This window comes from Heterodontus francisci, chromosome 7 (genome assembly GCF_036365525.1).
Source record: "Heterodontus francisci isolate sHetFra1 chromosome 7, sHetFra1.hap1, whole genome shotgun sequence".
NCBI classification, from domain to species: domain Eukaryota; kingdom Metazoa; phylum Chordata; class Chondrichthyes; order Heterodontiformes; family Heterodontidae; genus Heterodontus; species Heterodontus francisci.
The window spans coordinates 54315210-54342780 of record NC_090377.1 but is presented as its reverse complement, the minus strand read 5'-3'; the positions used below and the strand labels follow the sequence as shown (position 1 = coordinate 54342780).

At 45.0% G+C, this 27571-nt stretch overlaps 1 protein-coding gene across 1 annotated transcript in view; it reads left to right on the top strand.

Moving 5' to 3' along the window:
* Positions 1 to 27571, top strand: part of scn1laa (sodium channel, voltage-gated, type I-like, alpha) — a 222916-nt gene that overhangs the window by 158278 nt on the left and 37067 nt on the right. The window contains exon 23 of the mRNA XM_068035216.1: positions 15967 to 16020. Within this exon, the coding sequence (XP_067891317.1) occupies positions 15967 to 16020 (54 nt within the window). The remainder of the gene's footprint in view (positions 1 to 15966; positions 16021 to 27571) is intronic.

Below are 27571 nucleotides of genomic sequence, written 5' to 3'. Positions count from 1 at the left end.
TGTGTCTTTTAAAGCCCCCGTTGCTATTTAATGGCGGGCAGCCAATTAAATCCCCATCGTCGGAGACGCCGTCCCTTTAAGGAACGAGCTCCAGCCTCCAAGAGCTGCTGGCCAATCGGAAGACTGGCAGCTCTGCAATACTGGAAGTACCACTGGGAGTGGTGGACACTGCCGGTACTGCAGCACTGAAGAAGGAGACCCGAGACAGGTGAGTGGGGTCGGGGTCTCCAGGACCATTCAGGCAGGCCCTGCAAGGGCAGGGGGTCGATGTTGTTGAGGGTGGAGGATATCTTCCCGGGGGGGTGGTGATCGCTGGCAGGGGGGCCCTCTGGGTACCCTGCATTCCCCCCAAAAGAGGGACCCCCAACCCCATTAGGAAGTTGCCAGATTTTACCTGGCGGCTTCTCCCGGCGGCAGTGAGCCCCTTCACCTCCCTCAAAATTGAGTTGGAGGCAGGAAGAGACCCTTAAGTGGCCATTAATTGACCACGTAAGGGTTTTAATTGACTTGGGGTGGGAAGACAGTGCTGGGCCTTCCCCGTTCCAGATAAAATAGGGCTGAAGGGTGAGGGGACACCGCCTAGGCCTTTAGGAGCTCTCCCATTGTGATTCTACTGTGCTCAGGCACTTAAATGCCTGGAGCCGGGATCCCTGTCCCTTTAAAGACAGACATCCTGCCTCCAAGAGCTGCCGGCCAATCAGAGGGCCGGCAGCTCAGTAGTATCAGCAGCACCACTGGAACCAGTGGCTACTGCCGGTGCTACAGGAGGCCTGAAAACAGGCCAAGTGCTGGAGACCCGGAAAGAAGGTCAGTGAGGTGGCCCACAGATTGCCCGTGGACGATGCCTCGCCCCAAGTCTGCAGGAAGGTTGCCTCATTTCACTGGACGACCTTCCTGCGTGGTGTAGGCCCCCCAACCCGAGGCAGAAGGAAGAGGTATTTAAGTGGCTAATAACAGGACACTTAAGGGCTTCACTTGGCCTGTAGGCGAGAAGGCCATCTTCGGCCTTTACCACCTCCAGCTTTATTGCGTTGTGACGGGAAGGTGACAGACACTCCGCCACCATCTCCTGTCGCAATTCTATGGCTCTGCCCCGCCTCCTGGCCCACCACTGCAGTGCACTATTCAGTATGCATTGGTATTGTTCAGACTTTGGGCTGAATTTTAAGAGGCCTCCGGCTTCGGGGGTCATGGCAGGGGGCCCAGAAAATTCTTCCGGGAGAGGCCTGCCATGACCCCCAACGTCGAGAAGGCCCCACCACATTTTAACAGCGGCAGCGAGGCCTCGATGCCAGGGGTCTTCATTTCAATATTAAAGTTATGTTAAAAACATTCAAATGAACCAACCTTGTCCTGGCAGCTGTCCCACGCTGATATTCCTGCTGCCGGCCAGAAGTCCTGCACCTACGGAACTCTGTTCAGAGGGGTGTGGGAACAGGGCAAACTGCTCCTATTAGTTGTGAGGATAGTGGGAAGGGGGTGCGTGTCAAATGTTATGAAGGTGAGGGGGCTAAAGTTCGTCACTTAAAAAAATTGGTTTCCGGGGGTTTAGGTAATTTTATTGATTGAGAACTCATTGAGGGGGGGTGGGTGGGAAAGGGAATGCAAAGTTTGAATAAAATTTAATTGATAATATTATTGCGGCGGGCCCTTTAAACATTTAAATATACCTGAACGGTTTGAAGCCCTTTAAAAATGGCCTGTGCGGTGGCGTAGAAACCGTTGCCGGGAACGGAATGGCCGCCCCCTCTACGTCATCGGGAGCAGCTGCTCTGCCCCCTCTATTTAAATGAGCCTCTGCATGAAATATCATGGGGGTTCAGCGACAGCTCATCCGTGCCTGAAGACCACCGAGATCAGCGCACGCCGCTGCAATTTGCGGCACATTCATAAATTTCAGCCCTTTGTCTCCACGATCTTCAACTTTCTTCTCAGTAGCTTTTCAATTAATTATTAAAAATACTAAAGGACAAATTTCAAAAGCTTATCTGAGGTACAATTTATATTTTTTTTATTTAGAGATACAGCACTGAAACAGGCCCTTCGGCCCACCGAGTCTGTGCCGACCATCAACCACCCATTTATACTAATCCTACATTAATCCCATATTCCTACCACAACCCCACCTTCCCTCAATTCCCCTACCACCTACCTATACCAGGGGCAATTTATAATGGACAATTTACCTATCAATCTGCAAGTCTTTGGCTGTGGGAGGAAACAGGAGCACCTGGCGAAAACCCACGCGGTCACAGGGGGAACTTGCAAATTCCGCACAGGCAGTACCCAGAATCAAACCCGGGTCACTGGAGCTGTGAGGCTGCGGTGCTAACCACTGCGCCACTGTTTTGCAAAGAGACTGGATAAGTGTATCTGTGTGACAGAGTATATATCTGCTGTAGGTAAACATGTAATTTCTAACATATGAGAGGGACAAAGACACATAGAAAGAGGCAGTTTATTCATTCTAATTGTTTTAAAATAAATTGCATTTTGAAAGCAAATTAAGTCTCTTTGAGGAAAGCAAATAGGGAGGGTAGAAGGAGACTGGAGGAAAGAGAAATGGAATTGAGAGAGAGAGAAAGAGGGTTGAGAGAGAGTTAAAAAAAAAAGGGCCTGAGAGGAAGAACTGTGCAAAAGGGTGAGAGAGAGGGATGATTTAAATACAGAAAGGTAGGCAAAAAAGATAGGGAGAAAGAAAAGAAAGAACTTACATTTATATATCAGGATGTCACAAACTGGTTTACAGCCAATTTTGTACTTTCGAAGTGTGGTCACTGTTGTCATATAAGAAATGTGACAACTAATTTGCACGCAACAAGGTTTCACAAATGATAATCTGTTTTAGTGAAGTTGGTTGAGGCATAAATATTGAACAGGGAGAAATCCCCTGCTGTTCTTCAAAATAATGGTAAGGGATCATTTACATCTATCCAAGAAGACAAGGTCTCAGTTTAAAGTCTCATCTGAAATACGGCACCACCGACAGTACAGTACTCCCTCAGTACTGCACTGGAGTGTTAGCCCAGATTTTGTGCTCATGTGTCTGGAAGAAATTTGAGCCCAGATCTTTTTGATTCAGAGGCGAGAAAAAGGAAGAGGAGTTTGAGAGAAGGGCAAGTTGAGAAAGATAGAAGATGGGTTGAGAGGAATAAAGGTGGTGTAATTATCATATTGGAAGTTTACATAGTTTCTATTAGAAATGTGGACAACGGTACTTATGATGGAAATACAAAAATGAAATAAATTTTACAACTTTAAAATAGGGATTGAATTATTGTAAATAATTGCAGTCCAGTTCTGTCTTCTAATCCCGCTTTACCTGAAGAATATAGCTGGTCTGGACTCCCAGTGTGTGATGCAGCAGGAAATCTACTAATATATTAAAAGTCTTGAATCAGGAATTTATAATGACATATAAAAGTAAAGGAAAAATGTGAGCTTTTAAATGGGCACTGAATTGTACTGCAAGCCCTGGTCCTGTAATTTACCATCTTCTAACCCTGCTTCACTGATGGCTGCACTTAGTCACAATTTTCAATTGAGTTGCACTTCAAATTGTGGTGGCTCAAAGGAATCATGGCCAGAATTTTACCAGCCCTTTGGAGACTGGCTGGGAGGCAGGAGGGGTGGTTAAAATGGCGGTGGAAGGCATCGGGAAGGAAGTCCGACCTGTTGCCATGGGATATTACCAAAGGCGGGAACGGCAGCAGGTCAGCCACCCACCGACCAAAAGCAGGGGACCAATTAAGGTAATTACTTGACCTGTTGACAGCCATTTTATTACCCTGACAGCGCCAGTGGCTGCCACCATGGCCCCGACACTGCTGCTGGAGGGTTCACCCCTCCAAACGCCAAGGCCTGCCTGGTTGGCCCCAGCACAACACCACTTTTTCTGACAGCCCTTCAACGGTGTCTCAATATGGAGACGCCTTCTCTTTGCCCTTGCAGCCTCAGGAGTGGCTACTCCTGATTGGGCTGGCAGCTCGGAGAGACAGGCAGCCTTCCTTAATGGGACGGCGATCCTGGCGGTGGCCTCTTAATTGGCTGCCACCAGTAAAATTGCTGCCGCAGTCCCGCCATCTGCCCTTGTAGGCTTGGGACATGCATTTGGTACCGACGTCAGGACCCACGGCGTGCCGGTAAAATTCCAGCCCATAAGTCTGGAGGACAATACATGGTGTTTGGCTTAAATTGCCATCATTTGTTATGTTTATCATGCTGATTGGTTCAAATATCCTACTGACTAAATGTAAAGCAATCAGAAACTACTCCCCCATATTATACAAAGAGGAAAACCTGCAATCAGCATGGCAATCATCTCAAAAACCACTTCATAAGCATATTAAAAAATTTTTCAACTCAGCATTCTGGAACCACCAATAACCACAAAGTAAACTAAATTGCTGAAACGGGCTGAAGTTGGGAATGGAGGCGGGGGAGAAGGGGACCCCAAAAATACTGGCACAGACCGATGTGTCAGTTACAGTACGCCTTTTCTGGTGCAGACAATAATAACCAGGGCGGGGGGAGGGCGGCACAGGAATCCCATTCTTCTCCTTATTGAGACCAATTAAATGTTAAAAAGCTCGTTAGGAGCTTGTTGGAGGGAGAGGGTGAAATATTTAAAGGGGTGCACGAATTTCAGAAGCTGTCAGTTTCTGATCAGCTGATTGGAGGCGGATACAGAGTGGGGAGCCAGTCAAGGCTGCCCCAGGGCATCACCCTGGCCTCATAAGAGAGAGGGCCAGTGGGGCAAAGGGGGACTTAGAATATGGTAAGGAGGTGCCCTTGGCACTGCTCAGGTGGTAGAGAGAGTGGGCATTATGTGCTCGGGCATTGAATGGTATCGTCACCACCCCCCCTCCCCACCCCGGCATCGCGGAGGCAGAAGGGAAAGGGGCAATTCTGCCAAGGGCAATTGGGTAGCCACTTGTCCAAAACAAAGGCTGCAGCTGGCAATGGGGTCACAACTGTTTGACTTTGGGCTAAGTGGCAATGAGGGACAACACCCTCCGCAGAAAGAGGAGAACCTCAGGCATCAGGAGGGCAGAGGTGAGAAAAAGGGACATAAAGGCAACGGGGACCAAACTCTCAACACAGGATCTACCACTAAAGATGGAGCTATCTGGAGATGACTGAGAACCACTGCCGCAGGAGTCCGTGTCTCTCCAGGCAGACGGCCACAGAGATCTATGCCTTTGTCACTGAAGGCCTGACGCTTTGCAGCACTGGTCACCATGCCCTGCCAGTAGCCATAAAAGTCACTGTGGACTTGAACTTCTTCGCTTCTGGCTCTTTCCAAGGCTCAGCTGTGCACGTTAGTGGCATCTCGAAAATGACTGTACACCACTGCATCTCACTGGTCACTGATACTCTCTTTGCCAGAGCTGGACAGTACATTCATTTCATGGCAGACAAGGCATCGCAGGGGCAGAGGACATTGGGTTTCGCCTCCATCACTGAATTCCCTCAGTTGCAGGACACCATCGATTGCATCCATGTGGCCATCAAGGCACCTAGCAATCCAATGAAATCCGTCGACAGGAAGGACTTCCACTCCCTCAACTTGCAACTGGTCTTTGACCACAAGAGCTTCCTCCATGTGTGCACTCATTTTCCTGGCAGCTGTCATGACTCCTTCATTCTCTGCAAATCCAGGCTGCCTCAGATCCTCACGCCAACCCGCATGGATGGATCCCTTGAAGAGATGGCTACTGTCTCCTCTCTGGGAGCCACAGAAAGAGGCTTAGAGGTGATACAACCCATGCTAACTGCTCAGTAGGACAACCATTCAACAGGCCTTCGGGCTTCTGAAGATGCAGTTTTGTGCCTGAACTGGTTGGGTAGCACACTCCAATACCCTCTGAAAGGGTCTCAATCATTGTGGTGGTCTGTTGTGGTCTCCATAACATGGCTGTCCAGAGAGGTGTGGGCCTTGAGGGCAATGAGGCCCTGGAAGGAGACAGCTCATCACGGGAGGAGCAGAGGTTGAGAGAGGAGGAGGAAATGGAGGCGGAGAGACATCAAGCCTAACTGAGAGGTACCCCTGCTGCACAATGAGGTGGCCTGTACCTGCCACCTTCCGGGAAGAGGAGCTCCCTTCTTTCCTCTTGGTCTCCAACATTAGATCCAGGTCGGTATCAAAGAAGCGAGGGCAGTCCTGCCCCGAGAGCCAGACCTCCAGCTCCCCTGTGACGTATCGCTTCCATTTTGTACAGTGGAAGTCTTCAGCACAAACAGCAAATCTCTCTCTTAGAACTCCCTTAGAACTACCACAAGTCTAAATGAGTCCCATATCCCACACTTCATCTGATCCTCCTCTGTTCCTCCCCACCCCCACCACACACATACACACTGGCTCTAAGTGGAAAGGAAATCCATTTACATATCAATTGTGCTTCCCAACATGACAATCTTAACTTTAATCAGTTTCCCACCAGAGGTGTGTTTTTAACCTGAAAACAAACCCAGGGCTTGACTTTACGCAGGTGGCGGGAGTCCCGACGCCAGGCCAGAAGGGCAGAGGTACCCTGTCTCAGCTGTTTAGGGGACCCCCAGCCACATTTCACAGCGCTCAGGAAGTCAACTGCCTGGCATTGTGGTCCTTGTCCCTTTAAGGACGTAGATCCTGCCTCCAAGAGCTGTTGACAAATCAGAGGGCCAGAAGCTCAGCGGTTCTAACAGCGCCACTGGGAATGGTGACGACTGCTGGTACTGCAGTGAGCCCAGGACCAGGGGTGATGGTGGAGGCCCTGGTGCAGTTAAGTGGGGCAGGCTCACTGGGGGCAGTTAGGCAGGCCCCGGGAAGGGTGGTTGGGGTTGGATGTTGGCACGGGGCAGCCTTTCCCACCAGGGGCTCTCCATGGGCCACTGATTGCCCAAGCAGGTGGGTCCCCTTTCCCCCCCCCCCCCAGCCCACAGGGAGGCCACCTGGTTTTACTGGGCAGCCTCCCCACATGGCAGAGGGCACCCCTGCCGCTAGTTAAATGCCAGCAGTGGTGGGAAGAAGCCCTTAAGTGGCTATTAATTGGTCAGTTCAGGGCCTCAATTGACCTCTGGGCAGGAAGGCTGTCCTTGGCCTTTCCTGCCCCTGACAAAATTCGATGGCGTTGGGAAGGCGACGGGCACTCCACTCCTTGCCTTCCCTCGTGATTTTATGGGTCCCCTCCCTCACCTTCCTGCCCATCTCTAGAGGGCTGATGAAATTCAGCCTCTGGCACCTGTTTCCCACCTCCTGTGGTGAAAATTCAACCCAGTGCCTTCATATTGTTTTCCACTGCCATTGTCGTCTTCAATCATGTCAGTATATTTAGTTAAAAGTAAAGTAACAGCAGATTAAAATCACTCTGAAATCATCCTGAAACAATTCACTCAATTTACACATGAAAATGGCAATTAGAGTATTCTCGTAATGTCGCTCCTGGGAGTTTCCGGGTGCCATGTTCTGTGGGTTTGAGAGAGATCCACCATGGGAGTTGTAGTTTTCATTCTGCTTTTGTGCAACCATAATATCCCAAATACACTGATAACCCATTTCACATGACAACTAGACAGAACATTTGTAAGTAACAACTGCGAGGCATAATTGGCAAGAAAAAAACATTATTTAGCATTTTATACTGTTTAAGCCATTAAATTAAAGATTTGAGCAAGTGGTGTTTTTTGAGAGGAGTTTTTTTTAAATACATCATTGAGAGGGTGTAATGCTTGTACCAGGGTTGAAAGATGCTGTTCATGAGGAACTTTGATGCTAAAGTCAGGCTTTGTACCAAATGTCAGTCAATCAGCCTGGCTAGTCCATGGCAAATGCTCGTGGCACTGGTCCCTGGATAATTGACAATAGGAAAGTCTCTCTTGCAGTGTTACACAACAGCTTCAGCAAGTACTACAATTCACTGGGCCAAATATTAGTCCATTCTGCTTTTTGGGTGTGGAGTTGCAATCTGCAACCTACCTGCACCCATTGAGGTGGAGGTAGGCAGTACACAGTTTGGTGCTGCCAACTCATTTAGCTGATTGTAGCATTGGGCCAAGTAACACCCATGCTGCTGGTGGCCTCTGCACTCAGGGAGACGAGCAGCGTGTGCTAATAACATGAGGTACAACCAGCCTTCTGTTCGAATAGGCAGTCTGTGCCTCTTAAAGGGAAGTTGCACTAAATTACAGGGGGCTGCTGCTGAATACAATTGCTGCAGATGTAAACAAGGAAAATGGAACTCCAGGGCAGAGAGAGGGCTGCAGGGTCACGGATACAGAGTAGGAAGCTTTGGTTGAGGTGGGCGGGGGAAGGACTCCATGGTTCATCAGATAGTCAGGAGACCCTCAAGGACCAGTCTTAGAAAGGATTGTGAGGAGGTGGCCAGGGAGGTCAGTTCCTGGCGTCTGGTGCCAAGGGCCTGACAGCAGTGCTGCAAGAAGCCTAATGACCTTACACTTGTGGTCAGGGTCAGTGAATTAGTCCATCAGCTTCTCATGCTGCTCAATGTACTGCACCTCCATCACTCAGCTATCAGCAGCCCCTGGCACTCAGGACTCATGCCTAAGATTCAGATAATCCACCTCACCCTCACACACCTACCAATGCTGCCAGCCTCACACCCACCACTAGCTGCCTCCACATACCTCCAGCTATTTAGCTGTGGCAGGCACATCACCCAAACACAGTGCAACACAATCACTGACATACTTCCTCAACTTTGAAGGACAAGGTTGCACATAATCAAAGGGAGAAGAGCAGAACTGGTGGGGGACAAGGACTCCAAAAGGGCTTCAGATTCTTGAGGAATTGGGACTAGTTCTAGGGCAGGAGATGCCTGTTCAAAAGGGACGGGTTGCACCTCAACAGGACTAGGACCAATGTCCTCGTGGGGTGCATTAGTGTGGTTGGGAACGGTTTAAACTAAATTGGCAGGGGGATGGGACCAGCATATAGAAATAGAAAAGCGAAGAAAGGTGCACAAAGTGAGAGTGTTGGATAGTACTAGAGAAGGAAGTAGTAAGACTAAGAATCATAAACTTAAACAAAGCCAATTACGTATGCATGAGGGGAGAACTGGCTAAGGCCAAAGTACGGAAAGTCCTCATCAGGGAACTCCTCTTTGCTGATGATGCAGCATTAACATCCCACACAGAAGAGTGTCTGCAGAGACTCATCGACAGGATTGCAGCTGCCTGCAACGAATTTGGCCTAACCATCAGCCTCAAGAAAACGAACATTGTGGGACAGGACATCAGAAATGCTCCATCCATCAATATCGGCGACCACGCTCTGGAAGTGGTTCAAGAGTTCACCTACCTAGGCTCAACTATCACCAGTAACCTGTCTCTTGATGCAGAAATCAACAAGCACATTGGAAAGGCATCCGCTGCTATGTCCAGACTGGTCAAGAGGGTGTGGGAAAATGGCGCACTGACACAGAACACAACGGTCCGAGTGTTTCAAGCCTGTGTCCTCAGTACCTTGCTCTACAGGAGTAAGGCTTGGACAACTTATGTCAGCCAAGAGCGACATCTCAACTCATTCCATCTTCGCTGCCTCCGGAGAATCCTTGGCATCAGCTGGCAGGACCGTATCTCCAAAGCAGAAGTCCTCGAGGCGGCCAATATCCCCAGCATATACACCCTACTGAGCCAGCGGCGCTTGAGATGGCTTGGCCATGTGAGCCGCATGGATGATGGCAGGATCCCCAAGGACGCATTGTACAGCAAGCTTGTCACTGGTATCAGACCCACCGGCCATCCATGACTCCACTTTAAAGACGTCTGAAAACTTGACATGAAGTCCTGTGACATTGACCACAAGTTGTGGGAGTTAGTTGCCAGTGATCGCCAGAGCTGGCGGACAGCCGTAAAGGCAGGGCTAAAGAGGGGTGAGTCGAAGAGCCTTAGCAGTTGGCAGGAAAAAAGACAGAAGTGCAAGGAGAGAGCCAACTGTATAACAGCCCCGACAACCAACTTTACCTGCAGCGCCTGTGGAAGAGTCTGTCACTCTAGAATCAGCTTTTATAGCCACTCCAGGCGCTGCTCCACAAACCACTGACCACCTCTAGATGCTTACCCATTGTCTCTGAGACAAGGAGGCCAAAGAAAGAAGAGCATTGATCAAATGGTCTCCTTCTGTACTTTCTTGCCTCTATGGCTCCTGCAGAGGAGATGACTCTTCGGATCATGGGGCTGGCTATAACAGAGCCTGTGTCTTCTGACATCACTGAGAGCATTGAGGATGACTTTACGTTCCTGCTTTTTGCCTTCTCAACTCCCATCTCACCCTCATCCTGCTATCTGACATGATGAGCAAGCTGCAGTGGCTCAACTGGGCTCCAGGCAGGCCAGCTGTCTGCCGCCTTTCCCACCAGTGACATGGTGGTGGGACGACAACGGGCACGTCGCCTGTATTCTTTCCACATCATTTTGCCAGCCTTCCCGCCTCCTAGCCCAGCTCCAAAGGACTGGTAAAATTCAGCCCTTTCTCTTGACAAGTCACCAGATCCTCTGCCCTCCCTTTGAGGATGCATTAATGTTCCCTGCAAAATCCAGGAACTCACCACAACACCTCCATAGAAAGTGCAGAGTACTTTCAGACATTTTGCAATTGCAGGAGTCCTTGAAAATCACTTTACTTCAAGTTGGGTACCAGGCCCCTTTTGCAGCTGAATGCTTGTTTGGTGAGAGATGTGCAAATTCATTGAATGGACCTGCGTGATCCAAATTTGGAAACAGTGGCGGCACAGTGGCGCAGTGGTTAGCACCGCAGCCTCACAGCTCCAGGGACCCGGGTTCGATTCCGGGTACTGCCTGTGTGGAGTTTGCAAGTTCTCCCTGTGTCTGCGTGGGTTTTCTCCGGGTGCTCCGGTTTCCTCCCACAAGCCAAAAGACTTGCAGGTTGATAGGTAAATTGGCCATTATAAATTGTCACTAGTATAGGTAGGTGGTAGGAAAATATAGGGACAGGTGGGGTTGTTTGGTAGGAATATGGGATTAATGTAGGATTAGTATAAAAGGGTGGTTGATGTTCGGCACAGACTCGGTGGGCCGAAGGGCCTGTTTCAGTGCTGTATCTCTAATCTAATCTAATATCAGCCAGTAGGTCTTTGTGACATAATAATTGCAGCAGCTCAACTGCTTCCGGCGCTTGCAGGGGATGCCCACATGAGCATCCTTCTCAACATGCGGCGCCAAACTGGAAGTGGCTGTGGGCACAGGTCTCACCAGAAGAACAGTGTTTGGCTTCTGTAGCACCATCTCCAATGATGCTACAGGTCTGAATTTTGCAGCCACTATCTTTGACAATCATTTCATGGAGAAAGGTAAGGAATGTTTGGAGGAAGAGGGAAGAATAAAAAAATGTAAATTTTTAGTATCCATTTTAAATTTATCAGGAAAGATAATAGCAAAAATTTGTTATTTTGTCGAGCAACATACAAACTAAGTTTCAGCTCATTCTCACCTCTGTGTTACACGTTTGTGGATTTAAACCCCTCTCCATGACTGGAACACACAATCTAGCCGAGTACTTCAATGCAGTACTGAAGTAATGCTGCATTGTCAGAGATGTTGTCTTTTGGATGAAATGTTAAACTGAGCTCCCATCTGACTGTTTAGATGGCCGCAAAGAATGCCATGGCACTGTTGGAAGCTGAATCAGGAATTCTTCCAGTGTCCGAGCCAGCATTCATCCCTCAACCAACACCACACAAATTAGCTGTTCATTTTTTTTTGCTGTTTGTGGGCCCTTGCTGTGTCAAGGTTGGCTGTTGTATTTGTCCAGAAAACAACAGTGACAACACTTGAAATATAAATTAAAGCCACAAAATGATTTGGTTGAGGTTGTGAATGGTGCTGTATAAATGTAATTTCTTCATTAATTGCATCTCAAAACAAGTTTGGTAAAGTGATAAGTGTTATAAGTATAATCTTTGTAATACCTCCACATTTAGTATTAATAAGAATGTCAGTCATGCCATATATTTGCCTGTATTTCCCTCGGGCAGTATAGTGGCAGTAGAGTAAGGAAAATGGGTGGAGAAGCCAAATTTCTGCCCCTTTAAACACTGTCATCAAGAGCGTTCTCCCACCCTCCCCAGCAGGGGTTTCAGTTGCCCACCCAATGACCACTCTGGCACATTTAACTGAGTGCCGGGGAGGGGAACCACGCAAACTAAATGATTTCCCTCCTTTCCTGCATTTGCACCCTCACACACAGTAAGACCAGGAAAGGGATTGGGAAAATAGATCAAGGTGCTAAATGAGGGAAGAGAAATGGCATGTTGGCCTTTATTGCAAAGGGATTAGAGTACAGGAATAAAGAAGTCTTGCTATATTTGTACAGGGTTTTGGTGAGACCATATCTGGAGCCCTGTGTGCAGTTTTGGTCTCCACATTTAAGAAAGGATGTATTTGTATTGGAGGCAGTACAGCAAAGGTCCACTAAATTGGTCCCTGGGATGAGGGGGCTGTCCTATGATGAGAGGCTGAGTAATTTGGGCCTATACTCTCTGGAGTATCGAAGAATGAGAGGTGCTCTCATTGAAAGATACAAGGGGTTGGATAGGGTAGATGCTGAGAGATTGTTTCTGCTGGTCGGGGAATCTAAAACACAGGGCACAGTCTCAGGATAAAGGGCCAATGATTTAGGACTGAGATGAGCAATTACTTCACTCAAAGGGTTGTGAATCTTTGAAATTCTCTACCCCAGAGGGTTGTGGATGCTCAGTCGTTAAATATATTTAAGGCTGAGATGGTCAAGTTTTTGGTGTCTCAGGTTATCAAGGGATTTGGCAAGCAGCGGGAAAGTGGTGTTGAAGCCTAAGATCAGCCATGATCATATTGAATGGTGGAGCTGGCTCGATGGGCCATATGATCTACTCCTGCTCCTATTTCTTATGTTCTTGTGGATCTTCTGCCCTCCTGATTCCAGTGTCTGACATGTTGGCTCATTCAGGCACAAGACAAAATCTTTATTTTTCTTTGTTATAAACAAACAATTTTACACTGAAAGACTGAACACCTTTTAGTTTTTGATGTTTTCTTTTACTAATTAAGAGTCAATAGGCTAACATCACTGAATGTGTTTGTATGATATTTCTTTGGTCACTATTTTAATGTGGACTTTAACTCACTTATTTAAATGGATTAACATCTCTGTTAAAATAGCAGGCAGAATAATATCAAACAAATGCATTTGACCACTAATATGGGCATTTATAGACTTGTTTGTACAATATGTTTATTGTGATGCATTGCCGTACTATTCTCTTGTAATTTAAAAACAAGTCTGTCACATTCTCATGAAGTTCTCAAAACTGATGTGCTATTGACAGGCGTAATTATGGAGATTGCCAGAGAACCCCAAAAGAACTCTGCTGTCTTCCTACCTCTATGTGTTGCAGACTCAAAGCCCAGTTCATGAGCCAGGATTAGCCTATCTTGCTTAATTTGTGGTACACTGCATGCTTTGAAGTACTTCCATAAATTGACCATTGCAGATGTTGATAAGGGATTAGCAACAAGACAGACCGATTCAATTTCAGAAATATGAATTAGATTCAGAATTGTGCTTCCCACATACCACAGCACCTTAAGACAGTAAAGGTTTGTTAATGTAGTCCTGTAAGCATTTACACATAATTTATATGAATTTATGTAAGCTCAGTGAAGGTAACTGTTATAGTTAGTAGCTTGACTGGCCAATCCTTGGGCACTGAAATCTGATGAAGGGTCAGAGGTCAAGCCTGTGTCTTCCTATCTTGCAAAGAAAGGAAAGACAGTTGAGAAAAACCTGGAGTAGTAGCCAACCCAGCAGGTGAATCTCTCTTCTAATATTTTGTCAAGTAGCTTTAGAGAGTTTATAGTGAGAGAAGTGTATTTAGTGCCGTAATGGGGATAATATAGTGTACTTTATTTACTGTGTTATGAGGAGCATTACAAAAAGGTTAAAATTTCACTATAAAAATTATTCCATTTATTCACATGCTATATGTAAATTAGCTTGTTGGGCTACAACTGGCCTCAGTTCACTACAATGTGTCTCAGTCTGCTTTCTGAAAGATTGGAGAAATGTATATAGGGACACGGGTAGGATTACCGTGACCAGCTTAGATAAAAAAATTTGTGGGTTGTGGTTTCATATATCTAGGTATTGGGCAGTAAAGGTAACTTGATTGTAGATAATGCATTTCCACTTATGGAAGTCCCTAGTGGCTCTGAGCCTAAGAGAATACCTAGTGGAATTCAAAAGTTTGTACCATGGATTCATAAAGGTGGATTCTTACATTTGTTACATTTTAATTATGGACATTATATATGTTCCAGCTAATTGTCTGACTTCACATTCCCAGTGAAGAACTCCCATCACCACCACCACCAACCCCCACCCCCCCACCTCCGCCGCCCCCCTCAGCAGCACATATTGGCAATTTTGGTACATGTTGCACGTGTGCTTCTGGCAGGCAAGATTCCCTTGTCTTATCATAATGGTAATTATATATGTTTATATATTTTATTGATGTATATCTAATAAGAATTGTACTTACATGATGATGCATTAGAAAAAGACAGCCACAGTCATGCTTATTGAGCAAGTAATTTTATTTTGTATTTACCAGCTATCCATTCAAATGAACCAAAGGTATTGTATATCAGTTTGACTTTCAGAGGCAGAAATGTAAATTGTGACACACTGAATGAAATATCCCTGTGACTTACTCCACCTAGTGTCTGTGACTAACAGCTTTGAGTATCTATATTTCTGTTATCTTCCTCCAGTTTTTCCAAAACTGTAAGTTATAGAGTCATAGTTGGTGGCAGTATTTGGTGATTAGATCGAATTAATGAGGCTAGATTGTCCAGCGTCCTTAGGATCTTAACCTGAGGGTGAACGACTTAGAGAACTGCTAAGAACTCAGTTGTGTGGCTAATCGTCAAGTGACTTGGCATGTTGCATTGTTTAATTCCCTGAGGGATGGATGCCTGGACGGTTCCTGAACACTTGTGCGGAGCTAAGGCAGCCAACTTCAACTTTACGAGGTCAGAAAGGGTTTGAAAATAAGCTGGTAGATAAATCAAAGAAATATAACTTCATAATAAATTTAGCATGGCCTTTACGTAAGCTGCAGCACAACGAAGAGTGTAAGAGTGAAATGTCTTGTCAGTTCATAGATTTCCACTTGATTGCAGTCTGTGGGGGTGGGGGTGGTATCTCAGCAGCTCACCCTCTGGAGAAGCATCAAATTACCGACAGCAACTTCTGGATTTCTGCATTTAACTGTGCGTGTGCAGAGTCCAGAGTTGCTGTCAGTTTCAGAGCAGTACTAATGGCGAACGCTGACATTTTTGCTGTCATTACCAGTGCAAAATTCATACCAACATATTTACCGGAGAAGATCTGAAAAGAGGATGTTGTACATGTTTTTACTTGAATTATGTGTCCTAAATTATCAGAAACTCATGAAGAATTACAGCTAATTATAGATTTGAAGTATCTTCATTTTGATCTATGCTTAATTATATCACTCCTTAAATGAAACAAACCAGACTAAGAATCAATACAGCTTGGTAGCACTAGTGTGAATCGTATTGTAAGTGTTAGAAAATGTACAGTGTGATCTGTATGCATTAAATTGCTCTTTTCTGATTCCAGTTGTAGCATGAACAAGACAAAAAATATTAATGTGTTCCAGTTACTTGATAATTCCGCAGTTTAGAAGTATAAGCAAAAGACAATCTAAGAAAGAGAAAGAATTTATTTTCATAGTAGATGTTTTACTATGTACACTATGAAAAAAATTATGTGGTCAGCAGGAGATATGACAAATGCTTTGAAAATTGAAAGAATACGTTCGTTTTAATTTTAATGAAAATGTTAGGAATGCTAATGTGCATTAGGGAAACAGTTTTTTCTTGCTACAATTTTATAGTTTCAGATTTGGGACAGATGCCTATTATTTATTTGCGTTGTTTATTTAGGCAACATTTAAAGGATGGATGACGATCATGTTTGCTGCTGTTGATTCGAGAGGTGTAAGTATACATTTGTCAATATAATTTATAGATATTTAGTTTACAAGCTCAAATGTACAAAAGCAAAGACTGGTTATTTAATTTAATGCCATTTATGAAAATTCTTGAAACTATATTTGACCATGCAGTTATATATTAATGGAAGACCTCAGTCTCCAGATTATAGCTGTTTCCAGGGTATTAATCACTAATTTAAAATATTGGTGATGGTAATGTATATTTTACTGCAGAACATATAAAAATTGCCACATGCAATTGGGTTTATAAGTCTGATGTGTGTTACAAATAATATATTTTGTTTTAATGAACATTTTGGCGATTTGAAAAAACTAATTTTTGGTGTTACTTTAAATATTACTGCAACCAACCAAAAGAAATGTGAAAATGTGGGCAGTTGCTTGGAATTTCCTATACCACTATGTTTGTGAGGCAGACTCCTTCTTATAGAAAATTACATGGAAAAAACTGTGTTAGATTCCAAAAAACTAGAGCACAGAGGACACAGTTCCATGTAATTATAGATTTTATTACTCAAGGCAATTAATAATGTAATTAATCACAGAACCCGAACTGTATAAATGATCTAAATGGGCTAGTCCACTTAACAATTTGACATAGAACCATGCCCCAGCAGAAGTCAACACCTTCAGGAAATGAGGAGGGAGAGAAAGGGGAAGAAATTACCATAAGAAAAACACTGAGCAATTTACCTTTGCAAAATTGTTGATATCATAATAATGGGAGTGTTGTTGATCCTCTGAGATTAATAGTGGCTGGTGCTCATCATTGCAGAGCCAAAAGGGAAAATTAAAACACCAGTTTTTTTCAGCTCACAAATCCATTATATTAGTGGGCAAAACTGCAAGTTGCCTATCAAACTCTGTCAAAGCAACCTTGCAAAGTTGACTTCCTCCTATCCAGTGCATCTCTCAAAGACAATCCCCAAAAGAATGGAGAGACAGAAGTAAATCAGTGTATAGTTACTGCCGAGAAATAAATACCTTACTGGCTTTCTGGCTCAATTATGGGATGTGGAGCCTCTTCCTTGTCCAGGTATTTTGCATGCTACTTTGTGGATCTCTTCTGAAGAAATTGGTAGCTGGTGGAGAGAGTGAATAATACATAGAAACATTATATAAGAGGAGGTGGATGTGATTATGAACCAGCTGAAGGTGTATTGACTCTGACATTCCCATCCCAATTGTCAGGCCAACAGTTAATTCTAATGAATGATGGTGCCTCCTCCTCCATGTACAGATGTATGTGCTTTCTCCGCCAATATCCTGGCAGTCCCTGATAATATGTGTGATCTTTTCCAGCAAGAGGAATGCATTGTATTAATTGGCTCTAGCAGTTTCCAGATCCTCCAGTCACAATCTATTAGGAATGATGGAATGGATAGCAACAGTAGTAGGTGGAAGGGAACAAGGCCTAGGATTCAGGACTTCAATTTGCCTCTATATTTTACATGATATGAGATAGTTAACAGGAATAATGTCAAGGTACAGTAACTTTGAGGCAAGGAATAAAGATAAAAATTCATTTGCACCTGTTTTCAGGTGCAGGGGTCACGATTCATGATCTGCCTGCACCAGTTCCCATTGAGGAAGGAAGCGTGCAGCCCAGCAAGACCTGCGCTGTTGGCTGGGTGGATGCACAACAGGGTGCTGAACAGCATGCTAGGCAAGCACATGTTCCAGTTAACTCCAGCTTTTAAAGGGAGCTGTCCCTCTTAAAGGTAATCTGCACTGAATGAAGGAGGCTGCTGCTGACTGTCAGTGTTGCAACTGGAGAGATGGGAAATGGACCACTGGGAGCAGAGAGCGGGCTCTGTGGTTCACAGATGCAGAAATGGAGGCCTTAGCTAAGGTGGTTAACAGGAGGAGAAGCACCATATTTCTGCAGGGACCAGGAGGTCCTCAAGGAATGCCCCCCAAAAGGAATGGGAGCAGGTGGCTAGGAAGGTGAACTCCCGGAGTCTGGTTCCAAAGGTCTGGCAGCAATGCAGAAGAGGTTTAATGACGTCATGCGGGTGTTCAAAATCAGTGAAAGCATCTTCAAAGGACATCCCATACCCACTGCACCACCAACCTCTCACTCTCACACTGCTCAATGCACCTCATTGCCAACACTCACTCATCAGCAGTCCTTGGCACTCAGGACTTGGGCCTAACATTCAGGTAATCCACCACCCTCATACACCTTCCAATGATGCCAGCCTCACATTCACCTCTAGCTGCCTCTGCATACTTCCAGTTATTCAGCTATGGCAGGCACATCAGCCAAATACAGTGGAATGCAATCACTGATATTCTGCCCTCTCTCATGCAGGACAAAAGTTGCCCACAATATAAGAGAACAAAGTCAAACTTCCTGAAGCAGGCTCACATCATGCTGTTGGCTGCGACAGAGCCCATAGCATCTGGTGTCGCTGAGAAGATTCATGATGATGGTATGTTACTACCTTATTCCCTTTCTCAACACTCATCTCACCCTCATCCTGCACTCTGGCATGAAGTGAAAGCTACAGATGGTGTGACTATGGAGCTCTTGCTGTCCTCCCCATCACACCTCCCTCACCCCAACCTTCCCCTTCTGAATTTCGCTCTCAGATACCCAAGAACTGCCACCTGCCTCACCACAGCAGCCTCAAGAGGAAGAGGGAGAGCACCACCACATCACTGATGAAGAAGCGCCATCACTTAATCTTACAGTCGCAGACACCAGCTCAGATACTGACACTGTACAAACTTTAGAGGCTAGTGCAGAATTGGAATCCGCATGTGCTGAGTCACTGGGCATGAGTGGGCTGCAACCAGGCCAGGGAGAAAGGATAGTTTGTATGCCTGCTCACCGAAGGGCGAGGTCGCAATGAATTCTGCTACAGTGGGCTCTGCTGAGGACTTTGATGAGGTTGCATACAGGAGAATGCTGGTGGGAATGTACAGTGAGATGTTGGTACATTGGCAGGCCTGCCGGACAGCCTGTTGTCACTGTCAAGGAGTATGGAGGAGTCAAGTTCCAACATGGCAGAGGGCATCGTGCAGAGCTTGGAGCCTATACTTTCCAGTGTGTAAGTGATGGTTAGCTCCATGGCAGCACTTGAGGACCCAGTATCTGGTAGCTGCTGGCTCAGCTTCCACTGCAGCACAGGCTGCCCAATGTCTCTCTGCTACAATGAAGCTCAGATGGAGGTCATACTTACTGCCATAAACATTCAGACAGCTTCCATAATGGTTGAAGATCTCAGTGCTCAAAGGGGAATGCAGATTGTCATGGTAGTCCAGCAATCTGTCCTCCAACAGATTACTAGGATTGTTGAGGAGTGGCAGTGGCACCAAGGTGCACAAACCTGCTGTCCTCACAAGATGACATGCGTGATCCCACCACTGCCACTCTGCTAGTGCCCTTGCTGCTGCCTTTCAGCCAGCCAGCCTAGATTGCTGCCACCAAAGCCGAGGTGGTGAAGTCAGGACCTCAAGCTGCTCGACACCATCCATCAAGGTAGTCTGCCCCAATGAAGGTCAGCAGCCTTCCACCAGCCATGCTGCCATCCATGAGGGTAGCACTGCAGAGGAGCACTGGGACTGGTAAAGGCACACACAAGACAGGCACTAAAGGAATGCACAAGGGTGAACAGTTCATTTCTGTTTGATAAGTGGATGTGTTTTTTGATAACATTTATAACATATGAACATATTAAGTTACGAACATACAAATTAGGAGCAGGAGTAGGCCACTTGGCCCCTCGAGCCTGCTCTGCCATTCAACAAGATTATGGCTGATCTGATCGTAACCTCAACTCCACATTCCTGCCTATCCCAAATAACCTTTCACCTCCTTGCTTATCAAGAATCTATCTACCTCTGCCTGAAAAAATATTCAAAGACGCTGCTTCCACCACCTTTTGGGGGAGAGAGATCCAAAGACTCATGACCCTCTGAGAGAAAAAAAAATTCTTATCTCTGTCTTAAATGGGCACCCCCTTATTTTAAAACAATGACCCCTAGTTCTATATTCTCCCACCAGAGGGAAAATCCTTTCCACATCCACCCTGTCAAGACCCCTCAGAATCTTATATGTTTCAATCAAGTCGCCGCTTACTCTTCTAAACTCCAGCAGATACAAGCCTAGCCTGTCCAACCTTTTCTCATAAGACAACTCGCCCATTTCAGGTGTTAGTCTAGTAAACCTTCTCTGAACTGCTTCCAACGCATATACATCCTTCCTTAAATAAGGAGACCAATACTGTACACAGTCCTCCAAATGCAGTCTCACCAATGCCCTGTATAGTTGAAGCGTAACCTACCTACTTTCAGTTCCCCTTGCCATAAGTCATAACATTCTATTAGTTTTCCTAATTACTTGCTGTACCTGCATACTAACCTGTTGTGATTCATGCACGAGGACACCCAGATCCCTCTGCATCTCAGATCTCTGCAAGCTCTCACCATTTAGATAATATGCTTCTTTTTATTCTTCCTGCTAAAATGGACAATTTCACATTTTCCCACATTATACTCCATTTGCCAGCTCTTTATTCACTCATTTAACCTATCTATATCCCTTTGCAGCCTCTTTATGTCCTCTTCACAACTTACTTTCCTACCTATCTTTGTGTCATCAGCAAATTTAGCAACCATACCTTCGGTCCCTTCATCTAAGTCATTTATATAAATTGCAAAATGTTGAGGCCCAGCACTGATCCCTGCAGCACATCACTCATTACATCTTGCCAACCAAAATATTACCCATTTATGCCTGCTCTCTGTTTCCTGTTAGCTAACCAATCTTCTATCCATGCCAAAATGTTACCCCCTACACCATGAGCTTTTATTTTCCCAGTAACCTTTGATGTGTCACCTTCTCAAATGTGATCTGGAAATATAAGTACAATACATCCACCAGTTCCCCCTTATCCACAGCACCTGTTACTTCTTCAAAGAACTCCAATAAATTGGTTAAACATGATTTCCCTTTCACAAAATAATGTTGACTCTTCCTGATTACCTTGAATTTTTCTAAGTGCCCTGCTATAATGTCTTTAATAATAGCTTCTAACATTTTCCCTAAGACAGACGTGAAGCTAACTGGCCTGTAGTTTCCTGCTTTCTGTCTCCCTCCCTTTTTGAATAAATGAGCTACATTCGCTATTTTCCAGTCTAATGGAGCCTTCCCCAAATCTAGGGAAGTTTGGAAAATTAAAAGTAATACATCAACTATCTCACTAGCCATCAGGACCCGGGAATTTGTCAGCCCGTAGCTCCAACAATCTGCTCAGTACCACTTCCTTGGTGATTGTAATTTTCTTGAGATCCTCCCTTCCTTCCATTTCCTGATTTACAGCTATTTCTGGGGTGTTACTTATGTCCTCTATGGTGAAGATTGATGCAAAATATCTGTTCAGTTCATCTGCCATCTCCTTATTTTCCATTATTAATTCTCCAAACTCACTTTCTATAGGACCAACGTTCACTTTGTTAACTTTTCTTTTTTAAATATCTATAGAAAATCTTACTATCTGTTTTTATATTTCCAGCTCACTTTCTCTCGTACTCTAATTTTTCCCTCCTTATTAATCTTTTAGTCATTTTTTGTTTTTTTTTTGTATTCTGTCCAATCTTCTGACCTGCCACCCATCTTTGCACAAATATATGCTTTTTCTTTAAGTTTGATACTATATTTGACTTTTTTAGTTAACCACGGAGACACTTCCGAGATTTGTTCTCGGTCACTTTTTTTTTTAACAGTAGAGTCATAGAGTTTCTGTTTTCCTTTCAATTTCATCGTACCAGGTCAGTCAGTAAGAATACTACAATAACCAGTGGATGACTACTATTCTTATCACATACTGGTGGAATTTGTTCTTTTAATTCAACTTTTACAGTGGTATTTACTAACTTATGTGAATTAGCAGTATTTACCTTCAGAAACAGCCAATGAATATACTGGAGGAACCCTCTCCCCGCACTCCAAATACCTCAACAAAGGCCACCATTTCTAAGTTATTACCACATAAATGCATATGCTTCAAGCAACAGATCAAGCATGGGCTTAAAATATTCCCCAGCTCTCTCTTCCCCCTATCCATCCTGTGGATAGTTCTTGCTAATTCCCACTTCTTCCTTGCCTTCAATTGTCCCAATCTGAATTTTGTATCCCTTTTGCTTCAATTTTACTCTCTGACAGGTATCAATGTGTTTAATTCTACCCCGATTGTTTTTAAAGTTGGTTTCTCTGTGGAGTACGTGTTAATGCCTTGCTGATTTTTTTAAAAAGTCTCGCTCTACTGTTAAATTACCTGTTTCATGCCATGTGGTTGTCAAGTAACTGAGCATGTCTAAGACCCAATCTTCAGTGCAAGTTCACCGTGCATTTCTCCATGTTAGTTGCTTCATATGTAACAAATCACATCTGCACACTCACACCAGTATTGCAATTTCATGCCACACATGCCATCCAATACAAGCCATTCTTAGACTTTCAGATGATCTTATCAAAAGATCAAGGTAGTTGTCCGTCTGAGATCTTTGCTTATCCCCCGCTTCATGGGCCCGATGTCTCAGGTACTGGCCAGACTATCAAATGCAGATCTCTTTCAAGGTTCATAGGCAAGGATACAAACATACTCAAGAGAAACTATCAATTTACTATCTCATCTACACTTTCCTTTCACTAAAATGTACATTGGTACCAGATTGATATATTCTGTTGAGCTGTGCCTCAGTGATTTTTTCAATTTCCATTTCGTGGTGTGTTTTTTTCATGCCTCTATTTTCTGTTCTAAATCACATCCTCTTATTCAATTTTACACATCCCTTTAGTTACCATTCTATCTCATTCATGAGCCCTGGATGACTACAGTAGTGTCATAATTTTAAAAACAGAAATCAAAAATTCTCACCGTCCCAGTTTTAGCACATTTTGTCTGTTTGTCCTTTAATTTAGAACACCTTTTATTTCTCAAAAATAATCCGTTACATTGTGCCTGGCATTTTATCATTTCAAAATTATCCCAAATTTAAATGAGAGTGTTGTTGGGCTGACAGATTTTGTCAATGTTCAATTAATTTCTCCCCAAAAGAAATTTTCTTTTTGATACACAAGAACAATCTAAACTGCTTTTCAGTTTTTAGTTTCTTTCAAATAAAAATTTAATTATCACCTTAAACGTCAGGTAAATTTTCTTTTCTCAAGTGCTTACAGTAGTTACTCATATCAATTTCTTCTATCGATTCCAATCTCAGAAATAATGATGACCGTGCTTGGTAGTTTTACATGATGTTTTTGCATCAGAGACAATAGTGCTCACAATCAGTTTAGACATGGCTTCCATACAGCCCCTTCTAGAGCACTTTGTCTTAGAAGTTATCAAATGGCCTGAATGGGTGAAGGACAAGGCTTTGAAAGGCAAAGCCTTTAATTCAAATTATCACCACACTATGACATTTGATGTCTGCAGATAAGTTCTTTCATTCTCAAAAACTGCTGGATCTCTTGCTGCAGTATCAGTATTCAGGCAAACCTGGAAACCATTGTTACGACCAGGTGAGAAGGGGTCTATGGGTTCCCTCTCAGCCTTTGCCTGGTTTAACCATAACAGGGTTTAATTTTAAGAACGTTGTATTTTTAGCTCCCCTTCAGTGAATCCTCGTTCACTGCTCCAATTGTAAGGAAAGAAATTTCCTTAGATTTAAACAAGAAAGGTGGAAGTTTATTAATCTTAAACTGTAATCCGGTTAACGACTATGAATATGCGACGTGACCACGCACGCACACACACACACACACACACACACACAGAAAAAGTAGAAAAGAATAAAGGGGAAAAGTTTGCGGCAGTATCGGGATTATAATTACAGTCCTTTAAGTTCAATGTGGAAACTTAGGTTGCTGGTAAGTCCTGCAATTCGTTGGAGCCGAGTGCACACTTCAGCTTGTTTCGATGTTGGAGTCTTTTCTCTTTTTAGTTTAGAGATACAGTACTGAAACAGGCCCTTCGGCCCACCGAGTCTGTGCCGACCATCAACCACCCATTTATACTAATCCTACACTAATCCCATATTCCTACCACATCCCCACCTGTCCCTATATTTCCCTACCAGCTACCTATACTAGGGGCAATTTATAATGGCCAATTTACCTCCCAACTTGCAAGTCTTTTGGCTGTGGGTGGAAACTGGAGCACCCGGAGAAAACCCACGCAGACACAGGGAGAACTTGCAAACTCCACACAGGCAGTACCCAGAATTGAACCCAGGTCGCTGGAGCTGTGAGGCTGCGGTGCTAACCACTGCGCCACTGTGCCGCCCCTTGAGGTTTACATGTCTTCCATGGGTCTGGTGGCTTGCGGGAAGGCGAGAGAGAGAGACAGTCGGGAGAGAGGTTTCCTTGTTCCAGCTTCAGTTGCAAACTGCCTTCTCAATTCAAACTGTCCTGTGTCTTCTTCAAAAGCCTGGACCATCTGGTTAGTCATGTGACCAGCTGATTTAACCAGTCCTGGCTTTGTGGATTGTATCATCTTAGCAGCCCCTGGCATGCACTTCCTTACACCTTAAATGCCTGCTAATCAAAATCCATTTGGGTTAATTGGATCAGGGAGTAGTTCTTTGTCTCCAGAAACATCGTCTCTTAGTATGCAAATGTCCTCCATTCAAAGGTCTGGTGATCTCTTTAACAAGTTATTTCTTCACTCCAGCAACAGTTTAAAATCAATGTTCATATAGTAAAATTAATATGCCTCATTCTTGGCAGGTGGGGTTCTGCATGATACCTCCATACCCAGCAGAATGAAATGCGATTTTTTTAAATGATCATTTCATTGAAAGGGACTAAACAGATGATAAGGACAGGAAAACACACATGCATCTCTCTCGTTCATTCAGAAACCCTAACAATTGCTACAGCCTGCCTTTTCTTGGTAGCAGTGCTGCTTTCAACTGCCCTATTTTGCATCCCAATAGACATGTGGTTTTTGGGGAAGTTTTTTTCAGTTTGCAAATTTCCATGATTTCCTAGGGTTTCTTTGTTCTTGTTGAGAGCTGCAGGGGCAGGGTTAGATTTAATTAGCCCGAGGTTGGAGTTCTGCTCTGGGGCGGAGGCAATGGGTGTTCCACTCTGAACTCTCTTTCAGTGTTTTGGTGAGATATGCAAGGGCTTTTCACCCTAGGAGATGGTTGGTTCCATTTTTTCCTGAGTGTGGGGGAGGAGTCTTTGCTAATCTTTCCGTTGTCCTCTGGGACACTCCTGCTTGCAGGTATTTGTCCAGATTCTGCTGCACTCCCCTCTGGTACTTCAACTAGGTGAGGCATTACCCTCATGGTTTCTCTGTCCTCTTGAGGACTTTCTTTGTCTCTGCAGGTTCCTGTAAATGCTGTTAGCAACTCTGGTGGGGTGCTTCTACTGTCTTCCTTTACAAAGGAAGATGCGGGGTCTAATGTTTCAAATATTTCAGGGGTGGCTGACTGGAGAGGAGGGGTTTTCATCTGGGATTCTTCCTGGACTTCCTTTAACTTGCCCTCTTGGTCCATTTTCCCCCGTTCCTTTCTAACCTGTTGCCAGCCTTGTGCCTGCCTGTCCCCTTTTGTTCTCAGCAGGGGTCCCTTATAGTTCACAAGCCCTCTACTGGAGGGTCCTCCAAACACCGATACAGGACTTAAGGGTGCAGATTTCACTGTAGGTTGGGGTTTCCCTTCAACCTGGCACATGTGGAAACTCCTACAGTACTCCACCACATCTTTGTGGAGTTTTGGACAGTCAAACTGCTGTCTTATGCGGGCTTTGGTTTTTCATATACCGACCTGTACAGCCACTGCAATCTCATGGGCCATTCTTACTATTTCTCTGCGGTACCACAAACTGATGAACCACTGTCTGCTCCTGGCCCTCAAATCTGTGAGGAGAACTCCCATTTCCTCATCAGCACCTCATTCTTTAAATAGTAGCAATCAGGGACTCCCTCAGGGAAACGGCAGGGGACCGTCTCCTGCCACTACCCTGTCTCTCTGACCTGCAGTCTCTCTTTCACGACTGGGGATGCTACCACCTTCATCCCCGCCAGATCATTACCGAGGAGCAGGTCAACTCTGTCCACAGGCAAACTAGGGACAATCCCTATGGGCACCGGTCCCGAAGCTAGGTCGTGCTCCAGGTGCACCCAGTGTACAGGTACAGGCATACACTGCCCTCCAATACCATGCACCACCATTCTGGTGTTCACTGTACTCTCTGGGGGAAAGGTCAGGCCTTTCTCCAGGAACAGGGATCTAGTGGCCCCTGTATCCCTGAGAATTACTATGGGCTTGCTTGCCCCACCTGAGGGATATGGGGTTACTTTCCCTTCAGCCACAAAACCGTAATAACCTTCAGGAATCCTATTAAATTATCCTGCACTCGCAGGGGTAGACTTCCTGGGTCTCGCTCTTACTGCAGCTAAAGCCACAGCTTGTTCTGCTGTGCTTTCCATCAGGGTCTCTTCTTCACTGAGCGGGTGTGCCCTGACTAACCCGACAGGTTTTCCTTTTAGTTTCCAGCAGTCAGCTCTTAAATGCCCTACTTTATTACAATGGAAGCACCCAGGTCTCCGGGTCTCACTCCTATTTACAGCACCTTCCTTTTTGGCTGGAGAAGGGCCCCCTGTGTCTCCTCCTTTTCCTTGCCTCCTAGGACTGCTTGGGCTTCTATCACCTTCCCACTCTTTGTCCTTTTCAGATTTGTGGGGGTGATTAGGAAAGGTTTTCCCCTGGGAAACTGACATAAATGAGGGCGGCACAGTGGCGCAGTGGTTAGCAACGCACCGCAGCCTCACAGCTCCAGCAACCCAGGTTCTGTTCTGGGTACTGCCTGTGCAGAGTTTGCAAGTTCTCCTTGTGACCGTATGGGTTTCTGCCGGGTGCTCCTGTTTCCTCCCACAGCCAAAGACTTGCAGATTGATAGGTAAATTGGCCATTGTAAATTGCCCCTAGTGTTGGTAAGTGGTAGGAGAATGGTGGGGATGTGGTCGGGAATATGGGATTAATGTAGGATTAGTATAAATGGGTGGTTGTTGGTCGGCAGAGACTCGGTGGGCTTAAGGGCCTGTTTCAGTGCTGTATCTCTAAATAAAAAAAATAAAATCAGCCAGGACTGCTGCCTGCCGGGCTTTATGAACCTTTTGTTCTACTACATGTGTCTTTATGGAGAGTGGGAGAGAGTTTTTAAATTCCTCTAACAAAATTACTTCACTGAGATTTTCATAGCTGAGCTGCACTTTAAGAGCCCTTAGCCACTGGTCAAAAGCCAGCAGCTGACTTCTCTCAAATTCCAAGTAAGTTTGATCAGCTTGCTTCTTGAGGTTCTAAACCTTTCGTGATAGGCTTCCGGTACTAACTCATATGCCCCGAGGATAGCACTTTTTGTCAGTTCATAATCTGATGAACTCTCATCTGGCAACATGGAATAAACCTAATGGGCTTTTCCTACTAATTTATTCTGTAACGACAGAGTCCAAGCCTCAGCTGGCCACCTTAACTGCCTTGCCAGTTTTTCAAAATACACAAAAAACACTTCCACA